Genomic DNA, 11,611 nt, shown 5'->3' with positions numbered 1-11,611 from the left:
GTGAAAGAACAATGAAGAGACATTCGACAAAGACCCCCGCCAAATCAAACATCCGACGGCGGGCTCGGGGACTACACCCAGTGGGTGCACTTTGCGTGCCCCCACTGGTTCAGAGATACACTCGACCCAACTTGGTCGACTCAAGTGGAAGAGCTATTCAGCAATAAGTTAAAACACCCAGTGGGTGATTGGATGCAAAATACAGACTCATGATAGATGCACATAAAAGGTTCCAAAACACTCATCCAGGGACATCTTACAGACAATGAATCAACAGCTTACAACTACTATATCGTAGCTGGACAAAAATCAAATTGGAAGATCAATCGGAAATCAACTGACCTCGACATTAATGAGCAGAGCAGAGCTGGCATTATAGGCAGCCTGGCTGGCCTCGTGCACCACCTTCATCTGATCCATCATAAGGTTCGCTTGGAGTATGGCTTCCTTGGCTGCACCCGCCGGGTCATCTGGGGTATGATGAGTAGCAAAGAGCGACGACGGTAGTACAGTCGGAGCAATCACAGGATCTGAAGCATGAAGCTGTGCAGGCGAAGCGGAGACTTGAGCAATCGACGTTGAAGGACGGTTAGTCGACACTGGATTGGCAAAAGAAACAAAGGCCCGAGCCGAATCTCCGGACTGCTGGACCACCGTTTTCCAGTGTTGATGTCGACTGAGGCTCCTGGCTGACAGACGTTCTCCGACTTAAAGCCCTGCCCCTCCTTCCCATATTCTTCTGAGGCGCTTCTTCATCGTCATCTAGAAGTTCAATGATGTATCATGGGGCTGCACAAAAAACAACCATAAGAGCTCAGTCGATTGACAATTCAACCGACAAAATAAGCACAAGACTGCAGAATCGTACCCACTCTGGAAGTAGCCGCATCTTCAGTTTCTTCATCATCCTGAGCCTTGTCAATGTCCATGGAGGTCCTAGAAGTTGCAGCACTAAAAAATTCATAACCCACTCGGCCAGAGCAGAAGTATGAGTCGACAGTAAAACACAGAAAAGACAGAACACTCACGCAGAAGCGACGGGAACATCCATCTTGATTATGGGCAAGGTCTTCCGAGGCTTTGAAGGGATAACCTTAGGCTGCTTGGCGACCTTTTCTGACGGCTCCGGAGTTGAAGTCTGAGTGCACTTATGCACTTGTGTGCTTGGAGCCGCATCCTTGTTGCGCCCACCCGCTGGATCGTGAGACAGCTTGGATCGGTGTTCTGTGCGAGGTGGTGAGTCGACCTCTTCTTCATCGTCCGACTCATCACTATCTTCCTCGTCATCATCATCGGGAGATTGCTAGTCGGCACTCTCGTCCACGCTCTCCACTCCCTCCTGGGCTTTCTCCTGGGCTTGCTCTCCGTTCACATCGAATACATCTCAGTATAAATCTGCAAGGCAAGAAGTTGAACAAACATCAGTCAGATTCAAGGATGGTTGCAAGTCAGATTGAAATACACTCGGTAATAAGGATCGGACCTTGTTCGACTGATTTTCAGCGTCGAATGGGTTGACTCTCCTGCCCCCCTAGGGTTGTCTTTGTTTCTAGTAATGCCTTTCAGCCACTGGGCCACCATCTCATCGGTGACCTTCTCTGGGTGGACCCGAGCGGTGTCGTTGGAACCCGAATACATCCACATCGAATGATCACGAGCTTGGAGTGGCTAAATGCGTCGACTGAGAAACACTTCCAATAAATCCATGCCAGTCACGCCCTGACGGACTAACTGGACTACCCGTTCGACTAGCATGTTCACCCCTACTTTCTTCGCTGCAGACACGATCAGTGAAGAAGGCACCTGGACTCGACCTAGGGTAAAGGGAGGACGACCGGTCGACTGACCGGGGGTCGAAATGTCTTGGCAGTAGAACCTGGTCGACTGCCATCCCCTAACCAACTCGGGAAGTGTCATAGGGGGAAAAGTGCTCCTAACCCTCATCCGAATCCCTAAACCCCCGCACATTTGAATCACGTGCGTCCTCTCGTCAGTCGGATTTGCCTTCTTCACAGATTGAGAACGACAAGTGAAGATATGTTTGAAGAGACCCCAGTGTGGTTTACAGCCCAAGAAGTTTTCGCACAGAGAAACACATGCAGCAAGGTATGTGATGGTGTTGGGAGAGGAATGGTGAAGCTGGGCACCGAAAAAGTTCAGAAAACCCCAGAATAAAGGATGCGGAGGCAGGGAGAAACCACGGTCGACGTGGGTTGCGAGGAGGACGCACTCAGCCACCCGCAGCTGAGGCCCGATCTCGTCCCCCGGCAGCCTCCAAGTCCCATCGATGATCAAGCCCGCGGCGGACAGATCCTCCAGGTCATCTTGCCGGAGCGTAGATCGAATCCAGTCCCCCTGGATCTAGCCAGGCGGCAACCCAGACCTCGACGATGATTCCCGACTCGTCTTCTTGCCCTTCGCCATCGTCGTCGCTTTCTTCGCGCGCTCCAGGGCCGCCGTCTTGTCCTTCACCATTGTGGCGGACTGCGCACAGGCGAGGCGGTGGCGTCGAGAGTGGAGGAAGACGCAGTGGAGAAACAGAGGAAGAAGAAGGGGAATGGGGGCGCACTGTGCAAATGCATTGGCCTCGACGCCTTTTATGGGCCTGCTTCCGAGTGGCTGACGCGTGGGCCCGAGCGATCCTGTCAAATCCCGCAACAGTCGCGCACCGGATACGTGGCAGAAAAGGTGGCACAGAAATCGAGGCGCCCTTGTCTATCCGTCCCGTTTACTGCGGCGCGCTCCACCTCGCGCGCTTCCCCAAATTTTCAAATCCTGTGAGATCCAGGAACCGCAGTAACCAATCGCGCCGAAGATTTCGCACCATATCAACACTCGAAGATTGCCAACATAAGTTCACTCGACGACCTCTGAATCAATCAAGGCGAGTGAAATGAAGTCGAAGTTTCAACATGAACCTCGAGCTCAGTAAGAATGCTTATGAAGCATAAGAGTCAAGACAGGGTCAACTTCAACTCTCTTTTCACTCGGACCTCAATCCATTCGGGGGCTAATGACGATGCCATGGACCTAGGGTAGGGTCATAGGCCTGACCTATACGCCCTACCCAAGGTCACTACCCTAGAATCGAAGACACTCAAAGTATAGCAAGAAGTACCGACTGAAGTAGCCATGGAGTGCAATCCACTCGACCAGTCACCTCACTCGGGTACCCCCAATTTCACTCGACCAAGATGAAGTCATTCGACCGTACAAGAAACCACTCGGAGTACGGAAGACCTGGAGTCACTCAGGATGGCAACGGTCAGGCGTTCACTCCGTAGTCTTAAAGATCATTAATAGCACTTTATAGCTGGCGTTACCAGTAACGCCCTGTCTTAATGTACATTGAACCCTGTAACGGAGGACGGCTGGGGTCCTGGCGCACTATATATGAGCCATCCCCTCCTCTAGGACAAGGGTTCGCATCCCTTATAACACACACCCATATTTCAGTCGACTGCCTCAGGGCACCGAGACATATGGCTTTTACCTCCTCCGAGAGGGGCCTGAACTCGTAAACTCGTGTGTACAACCTCGCTGTAGCTAGGGCCTTGCCTCCTCATACGTACCCCCTACTCTTACTTTCAGACTTAGTACCACGACACCGACGACCTAGGAGCCCATGCCTACGAGGTGAGCATCCAGTACCTCGCGTAGTTTTTCTTAAATCGTCCAGTTTAGTTGAAACTTTGTTAAATTCGTCCTTTTTGATTGTAATATATCAAAATCTAACAATCATCTGGTTTGCATGATTTTATCTATTTTTATTAATATCCATTCAAATTTGATATAACATTTGGTGTCTTCGATTGAATGACGTCCGCCCTATCACTGGTCCAGACGTGCCCTCAAACATTTTGTGTCTGTTATAACGAACCGCGTTGGAGTTGCCCTTTGAAAAAAAGATCCGTAGCAAATTCAGCCAAGCAAGCAGAAGGAGATGGAACTTCTTTTTTACGGCGTCCCTTGTGATGAAACCAACCCATCAAAGTTCAAGTCATAGACTTGACACTGGTGTTTGCATTTTTTGGATTTATTTTAGGTTTGATAATGATGTTCGTTAAATGGGAGAAGATTCATGTCGACTACGAGACACTTGTGTTGACTTCGTCAATTAAATTTTATGTGGGCTCGGTAACTCAAATGAGGTGTTTGTAAAGGTAGTGTGTGTTCTTAGAGGTGGGGAGTGTATGTGCCGATTGAAAAAAAAAATGCAACTTTTTCTCTTCTCTTTGCAACCAGTGTGGAGCCAAAGCTAGCCGTGGAACACGGAGGTAGACGCTGCACACTGCACGCACAGTGTTGACGCGTCTCCATCTCAAACTGAGCTGGTGGGAGGTCTCCCCTCTGCCGTCACATCCCAGATTCACCCCTTCTCCTCGTTGCTTTCAGCCGGCTTGCCCTCCTTCCTCCCCAGCAGTCTCCCCAGTCTCCCCTCGTCGCCAGCCCCGCCGCCGCAGCCGCCGGTACCCCACACCCCGGGAGAAGGAGGTCGTCTCCTCCGTCCTCTCCTCCGCTGGGCTCGCGGGGAGCGAAGATCCGCCCGGACGCGGGTCCTCTTGCTGGTAAGCAAAGCCCTAGCACGCGTTGACTGCTGTTCCTTTGCCTCCTGTCTTCTCCCCAGATCTTTGTTCTCCATGGCCGATCTCAGCTGAACCCAATCCCGTTTCCCCCCATGTAATTTGGTGTGGATTGACCCAACTTATAGCAGTATACTTTCCGCAGATTTCGGGGGTTGTTCTCTTGCCGCGGCGAGTTTCGAGGATGATGAGCTAAGAAGGTATAGCTCGTGCAAGCCGCCGCGCCTTTGTTGTTTCTGATAAACCACTGAGCAGGCGAGAGTCTTGCTTGAGGTGGTAGTGAGAGATGGATGCAGTGTCCGAGGTTGCCGATGCCATGGGTGCATTGGGCGTTGACAGTGGGGCGAGCCAGAAATTTCTGCCCAAAGATAGTCCAGACAGCGAAGAGTTGGCCGATGTGGCGCTTTCGGGCGAGAGTGAGGTGATCAATCCACCTGAAGAGGTGGGTGGGGAAGCCACCTCGCCATCGGAGGACATAAAGTCGCAACCGGAGGACATAAAGGCCCGTGTTCCCAAGGTGAGAGCTTGCCATGTTGATACATTGCCCTTGCTGAGATCTCATATAGATGGTTTGGTGATAATTTTGTGCTTTCTGCCATTTTCATGTGTTCTAGGGAAGCCAAAGCCGTTCCCCTAAGGTTACCAAATCACAGCGCCAGAGCCCACGGAGCGGCGATAAGAGTCAAGCTAAGAAAAACACTCCGAGTTCTCCGTCCACTAAAGCACCCATTGCAAGAGTGTCTGATCCAGATTTAGTTGATAGCTCTTCAAGCAATGGTGATGCTGATGTTAAGAAAGTACGTTCATTTCTTAGTTCCATTCCCCTATTACTTGGATATTGCATACACATTTTTATAGTGCTGTAATGCAAAACTCTTTGTTGCCCAATATGAGGATGCAACGGTATGTCTAATGCATTTTGATCTTACTAGAATTGATTGGTCTGTTTTGATTCAGAAGGCGGAAAAGAGCAATTCTCGACCAGTTGCTAAGGAGAGCTTACCGTTCGAGGATTCAAAGTATGTTGCTTGTTTGTTCTTGTGTGTATGGTTCCTTAGTTGTATCTGTTTTATGGATTTAACATCCGCAATCTCTGTGCCCAATTATGGTAGGTTGCACTCTTTGTAAACTGATTAATATGAGTGAAAACAAGTCTCTGTTTATGGTACAGCTGGGACAGTTAGTTTTTTAGTAGCACAAGTGAGTTAGTAAGGAAAATGGTTTTTCATACCATAAAGGGTCTGATCCTCAAACTATGCGGAGCCGAAAAGGATTGCATTCATGCTTAGTGTCCTTTTATTTGTTAGATTACTTTTTGTTTGCTGCCGTGCAACCAATTTTTTTAGAAGTGATTCTTGTTGCCATATTGACAAGTGTCGTCTCAATACATTTTGCATCTATAAAACCTGAAGCACTAACTGCATACTCAATTGGATACTGTCATCTTTAGCCTTTGGACGAGTCTAGCTATATACTTTCTCTCCTAATGCACTTAGATATAACCACCCTCTAAATGCATTCTCCATCTGTGAAGCCTTAAACAGTTAAACTCCTTTCTGTATTGTCAACTTTAGCATGTGCACAAGTCTAGCTAATTCCTTTCCTTCAAAAAACTTATTTTTTTCGTAAACCCTTGTACTACTTACCTATTGCATTTACATTAATAAAATAGTTTCTTACAGTCATATTCTCCATTCAAATACAGGGAGAAGAGGAAAATTCAGAAAGCATCTAACCAACGTGTCGTAAAAAACGATGAAGAATCTAATTGTGAAAAAGTAAAACCTCAGAAGGTTGGCAGCACCCCTTCATATGGGTTTGCCTTCAAATGCAATGAGAGAGCTGAAAAGAGAAGGGAGGTAAGTTGTTCTTACATAACTTTTACGACTTCTCATTTTTTTTAATCTCATGCCTTTGCTTACCCATTTTGCAATCAAGTAGTTCTACTCGAAGCTCGAGGAGAAGATCCATGCACAGGAATTGGAGAAAAACAACATGCAGGCAAAATCAAAGGTCCGTATTCTTATTTGTCATTTCCTCAAAATAAATCCATGATTTTTTGTACGGTCCATTGTAATAGTGTTAGCTTTATTTGTTTGTTTATCACCGTGCAGGAAATGGAAGAAGCTGAACTCAGACAGCTACGGAAAAGTTTGAATTTCAAGGCAGCACCGATGCCCAGCTTTTACAAGGAACCACCAGCTCCCAAGGTTGAGTTGAAGAAGGTAACCGTCTTGACCCCTGCTCTGGGAGAGCTTCCCCTTCTATTCTGTCAAGCGAATCAAGAACTGAATCGGTCGCAACCAGCCTTGTAGACCTTATTAATATATTTGCAACCTGTATAACTGTGCAAGCAGCGAACTCCTGAATGCAAACTTTTCTTTGCTGTCTTGTGGAAACTTAAGTCTTGCTACAATACCTTCATATATAACCAAGAATACTGTAATTGTTTTTTATCAATACTTGGATTACATAAGAATAACTTGCATTGACTGCACTTACTACACCTAAATTGTGATTCCAGTAGTGCTGCCTTGCTGGTAGCTTCATGTATATATGTCATGATGGTAAATCACAAAAGACAGCCGGGAGGATGGCTGGGTTGCATGGCTAATCAGGGAGAGGGTTAGATGAAGTGGACAGGACATACACTGTAGTTCTTCCTACTTAACGAAAATAGATGCACCAAGGTGCTGGCCCTAACAACCGAATCGAAACAAATTTCATATCCAAGGAAATATCTTATCTCTAATTGGCTGAAGGCTGAAGCTAAGGGTTATCTTATCTCGAAATGATACTATTCCCAACTAAAAGATAAAATGGATTATCTCTAGCACATGGGTGACCAACCCACATCACGTACAGCTGTCACATGGTTATGCATGACTACTTCGTTCAAGAATTCTGGAGAACGTTCTATTTGCAGCCAATTTTTCCATGCCGAAAGTACTATTTTCTGTAGCTAGTGCAGTTGTACTGTAGGTGATGGTTACTTCAGCAGCTGTTTAGGAGATTCCATTTCTTGTAGATATTATGCAAGTTTTTTGGGTGTTTAATTACTAAAATGAAAATCTCCATCACCACATGATCCATGTCTCTTGCCACTATGTTTGAGTAAACCTGAAACTCAGTTGATTACTTGATTTACCTCTTTGATGAGTTCGTGCAAGTTGACCATCGCTAATTATTATGCAGTTAACTGTTAACAGTGTTTGAAAAATGGACCAGTTGTTTTCCTGGTACACAGGTGGTTCAAGTTTTCTACCATGTTTTGCACTAGCAGTTTTACCTGGCAACATGTCAAATATTAATGCTTATTGGTGTGTCCTAGCTTCTGAAGAATACTACTTATTTACTGCTATTCATCTAGGTCCCTACCACCAGACCTCGATCACCAAAGCTTGGTCGCTCAAAGAACACAACCTCAGCAGGCACAGCAGTAAGTACCAATCCTTCAAGCCGTCCAGTTCGTCTGAGCCTCGACCAAAGGGCCTCCCAGAACAGCGCCAAGACAGCAGCACCTGCTCCGAAGAAGTCCCAACGGAAATCTCTCCCCAAATTGCCGTCAGAGCAGACAGGTTCTGTTGACATTGCAACTTCTATATCTTCTGCAGAACAGCTAGAAATTAGCAAGTCAACTGCGGATCCCATCCGGACGCCAATCCGCGCTCAAGTTACTCCAGACGACCATGTGCTCCACGCATAGAAAACAGTCGACCCCAGTCTCTCGGAAAGCTGAGAGTCATGCCTCAGCGTCCCATATCTGCATTTTTGTTATTTGGGTAGTGAACTTCTGGCTGGTATCATGTGCTTGAATTAGTGTGACCACCTGGAGTTTGAAGCATGGCAAGCAGCCAATGTACTGTTTATCTTCTCAGTTTGTGTTGTTTTTCAAACAGTACAAGGGAGTGGTGTTATTTGTAGTTAGTAACATTTCCATATGACTACCTTGTATTTCCAGGTCGTGAGACTTCTTTTCCCCGCATGCGCTTTCCCTCGTCTTCTTTACCGCAAAATTTGCACCAATTTTGTGATGAACTTGGTGCATTCAGTGTAATTTTGTATTCTGTTCCTAAATGGAAGATGGATCTGCTTCTGCTGAACTGCTGGGACAATCGGTTTTGGCAATTACTGTAATTCACAAGTGGTACATACACTACATACACCATGCTATCAGGAACATTCTACATGTACAAGCACAGCAAAACCTTATTAGGCCACATATTTATCCTGCAGTGCTGCAGATCCTACCAACCTTAGAAGCGCACTGCTCTTTCCAGATTCATTTTGCACACTACATATTTAGCCGGACTTGGTTTATTTAGTTTACCAGCTGCTGCGACCCGGCCGGCGACGGCAGTGGCGGCGGCTTCCCTCGGGAGGCCACCGTGATCGTGGCATGTCGCTCTTCCTTGCAGAGTTCCAGATGCAGTTTGTTTACTGGCAGTGAGATTGGTTCTTCGTCTAAGATGCCGCTCTGATGGAGGATGGCTGCGCTGCCCCATAGAACGGCGGCGACCCCGCCGGAGGCTGCCCGTCGTTGAGATCGTCTTCCTCCTCGGCGTCCCACAGGAACCCGGCGTAGGATCCCAGGACATAGCTGCAAGAGAAGCAAAGCAAGAAAATGTCACGCATGCCAAGCAAGCAAGCAATGAAGTGGCGCGCTGAGCTAGCTGACTGACTGACCAGTCGTCGGGCGCGGCCTGGACGGCGCGGTTGTAGTAAGCGTCGGCGCGCTCGGCGTCGCGGCTGGTCTCCCAGACGAGGCCCGCGTACATCGCCAGGGCGTCGCCGTCGCCGGGGTTGGCGACGATGGCGCGCTCGTAGTACTCCTGCGCCCTCGCCGCGTCCCCCTGCACCTCCTTGAGGAACCTGGCGTAGTTCCCCAGCGGCAACGAGTTGCCCGGGTTGGCCCTGATCATCCGCCGGTAGTGCGCGTCGGTGGCGCCGCGGTCACCTCCGTCGCCGTCGCCGTCCCCGTCTCCTCCACGGCCGCCCTGCCAGCCGCCGCACACCTTCCCGCGCCCGCCGCCTCCCCCGACGCCCTCGAGGAGCGCCAGGGTTCCGCCACCGGTTGCAGCCTCCTCGTCCCGCCCCACGGCCGCGTCCAGCCCCGCGCTCGTCAGCAGCCGGCGCAGCGGCACGGCCGCCACCCCGACCCCGACCACGTCCTCGTCCTCCTGCTGCGCCTCCTCCTCGTCTTCCTCGAGCAAAGCGGACGCGGACGAGCTCCTCGCGGCCGGGAGCGACACGGGCGCCAGCAGATCGGCCTCGGACAATGCGCGGCACAACGCCCCCTGCTGCCTCGGCCCGTGATGCCCCGCCGGCGACGCCACCGCGAGGTGCCTGTGGCCCACTACATGGTCCACCGCTGCGGCCGCCGGCACGCGCGCCGCGTTGAGCAGCGGCGAGGACGCGCTCCGCAGCAGCATCACGCCCACCCGCGGTCTACCCTCTCCCTCTGCCGCACCCTCACCCCGGAGAGAGAGAAAAATATCTCAGGCGGACTGGCAGTGTACGGGCGAGTGCGTCGCGTCACTCACCGACTGACACTGCGGGCACGGCTGGCGCGCGAATATATAAATCCGGCGGCCGGGCCGAAGAGGCACGTGATGAACGCCGACGTGTAGGGCCTCGACTGGGCGTGAGCGGGTGCGCAGCGGGGCCGGCGGGTCCACCGCGGTGGTTGCCGTCGGAGCGGGGGCGGGGGCGGGTAGGAAGGAAGGGTCGGGGGCGACGGACGGACGGTATGAGCTCCGGGCTAGGCGACACAGCGCGGGGTGGTGGACGAGCGCGACGGCTCACGGCGTAACCCGCGGCTGGCTGGTCCGGTGACCCGGTCTGTGGGCAGCCATTACTGTGGACGTCCGGCCAGCTTGAGCTTGGCTTTGCGGGGTGAAAGTGAAACCGAGTAGCGTGCGGATGGCAGGAGAGCGGCGGTTGTATGTGGCGCGAAGGAACGGAGCGGTTGGTTATCATCGGCAAGGGAAGATTTTTTTTTTCGAGGGTACGCAAATTACGTACCGTAGCTTTATAGAAGAAAAAAAATAAGACATATAACAACGTCAACTACTTGCTGCGAACAACGAAGGCGACCCACTTCGCACCCGGCAAGGGAAGATCCAATCCAAAGGTTCTGGGGCGCGAAATCTTCCCTTGGAGTGTAGGGGCAGCCCGTGATGGGTCGTGCAGTTGCGTACCCATGCGTGCGAGTGACGGACGATGGTGCCGTGCCGTTGCGTCTCTCCGTGTACTACGCCAGCCAGATACCGTTGTATGGAATTGTCCATTCCTTTTATTTTATTTTTTTGCATAGTAATACATGTCTCATTAATAACATAAAGATTCAGTTACAAGCCATTTAAACATCGATATTACGTGACTGAAAAGATAGGATAATCCTATCAAAAAACCAGCGCTTGGCCCTCTCCACTAAGTGAAAGGAGACAGATCACCTCTTCACCCGAGCTTGACGCGGCTCCATCGCTGATCAGCAGCTTTACGGACCTCCAAAGTAGTTTGCCTGAAGCAAAACCATTGCCGTTGAAAGAATCAGACCAGGGCAACGTGTCCCCGGACACGCCATCGAACTCCAGAACTGACACCCCCGCACGACTACGATGTCGGAGGAGGAAACCAGAACTGTTAGCCTCCAACCACAAACCCAACACAAGATGCACCATCTTCCAGCTGTCACTTGCGTAGACAAGCATCTGCACGTACTCCTGGACGACAAAACCTCCCTGCTCCACCATGACGTCGGAGACAACGCCGCGGCAACGGGGACAGAGCAGAAGGAGAGACGCACCTGATGGAGTCGCCGCCGCCGCCTCGCTGACACCATCCATGAACCCTAACATCGCCGATCTGAAGGATAGACAAATACACGATGCCATCAACTCCGAGACGCCGTTGCCGGTGTCAAAACCGGCGGATCTCGGGTAGGGGGTCCCGATCTGTTCGTCTTAGGCTGATGGTAACAGGAAGCAAGGGACACAATGTTTACCCAGGTTCGGGCCCTCTCGATG

At 50.5% G+C, this 11,611-nt stretch overlaps 2 protein-coding genes across 3 annotated transcripts; one reads left to right on the top strand and one right to left on the bottom strand.

Moving 5' to 3' along the window:
- The first annotated feature begins 4,276 nt into the window (after positions 1–4,276).
- LOC123155543 (protein WVD2-like 5) lies at positions 4,277–8,568 on the top strand. Of its 2 annotated transcripts, none has more exons than XM_044573698.1 (8): positions 4,277–4,568; positions 4,729–5,100; positions 5,198–5,380; positions 5,541–5,602; positions 6,289–6,442; positions 6,525–6,596; positions 6,698–6,808; positions 7,954–8,568. In XM_044573698.1, the coding sequence occupies exons 2-8, from the start codon at positions 4,870–4,872 to the stop codon at positions 8,287–8,289; spliced, it is 1,149 nt and encodes a 382-aa protein (XP_044429633.1). In that variant the 5' UTR covers positions 4,277–4,568; positions 4,729–4,869; the 3' UTR covers positions 8,290–8,568. The 2 variants fall into 2 exon arrangements, with proteins under 2 accessions (XP_044429633.1, XP_044429634.1); XM_044573699.1 differs by having other exon boundaries at positions 4,306–4,568; positions 4,715–5,100.
- Positions 8,569–8,687: 119 nt separating this feature from the next.
- On the bottom strand, positions 8,688–10,250 carry LOC123155544 (uncharacterized). The gene is made up of 2 exons (XM_044573700.1): positions 9,270–10,250; positions 8,688–9,183 (listed from the first exon to the last, which is right to left on the bottom strand). The coding sequence occupies exons 1-2, from the start codon at positions 10,013–10,015 to the stop codon at positions 9,048–9,050; spliced, it is 882 nt and encodes a 293-aa protein (XP_044429635.1). The 5' UTR covers positions 10,016–10,250; the 3' UTR covers positions 8,688–9,047.
- Between the last annotated feature and the right edge of the window lie 1,361 nt (positions 10,251–11,611).

Source organism: Triticum aestivum, chromosome 7B (genome assembly GCF_018294505.1).
Source record: "Triticum aestivum cultivar Chinese Spring chromosome 7B, IWGSC CS RefSeq v2.1, whole genome shotgun sequence".
Taxonomy (NCBI): domain Eukaryota; kingdom Viridiplantae; phylum Streptophyta; class Magnoliopsida; order Poales; family Poaceae; genus Triticum; species Triticum aestivum.
The sequence above is the reverse complement of the archived record's forward strand: the minus strand, read 5'-3'. Positions and strand labels throughout refer to the sequence as shown.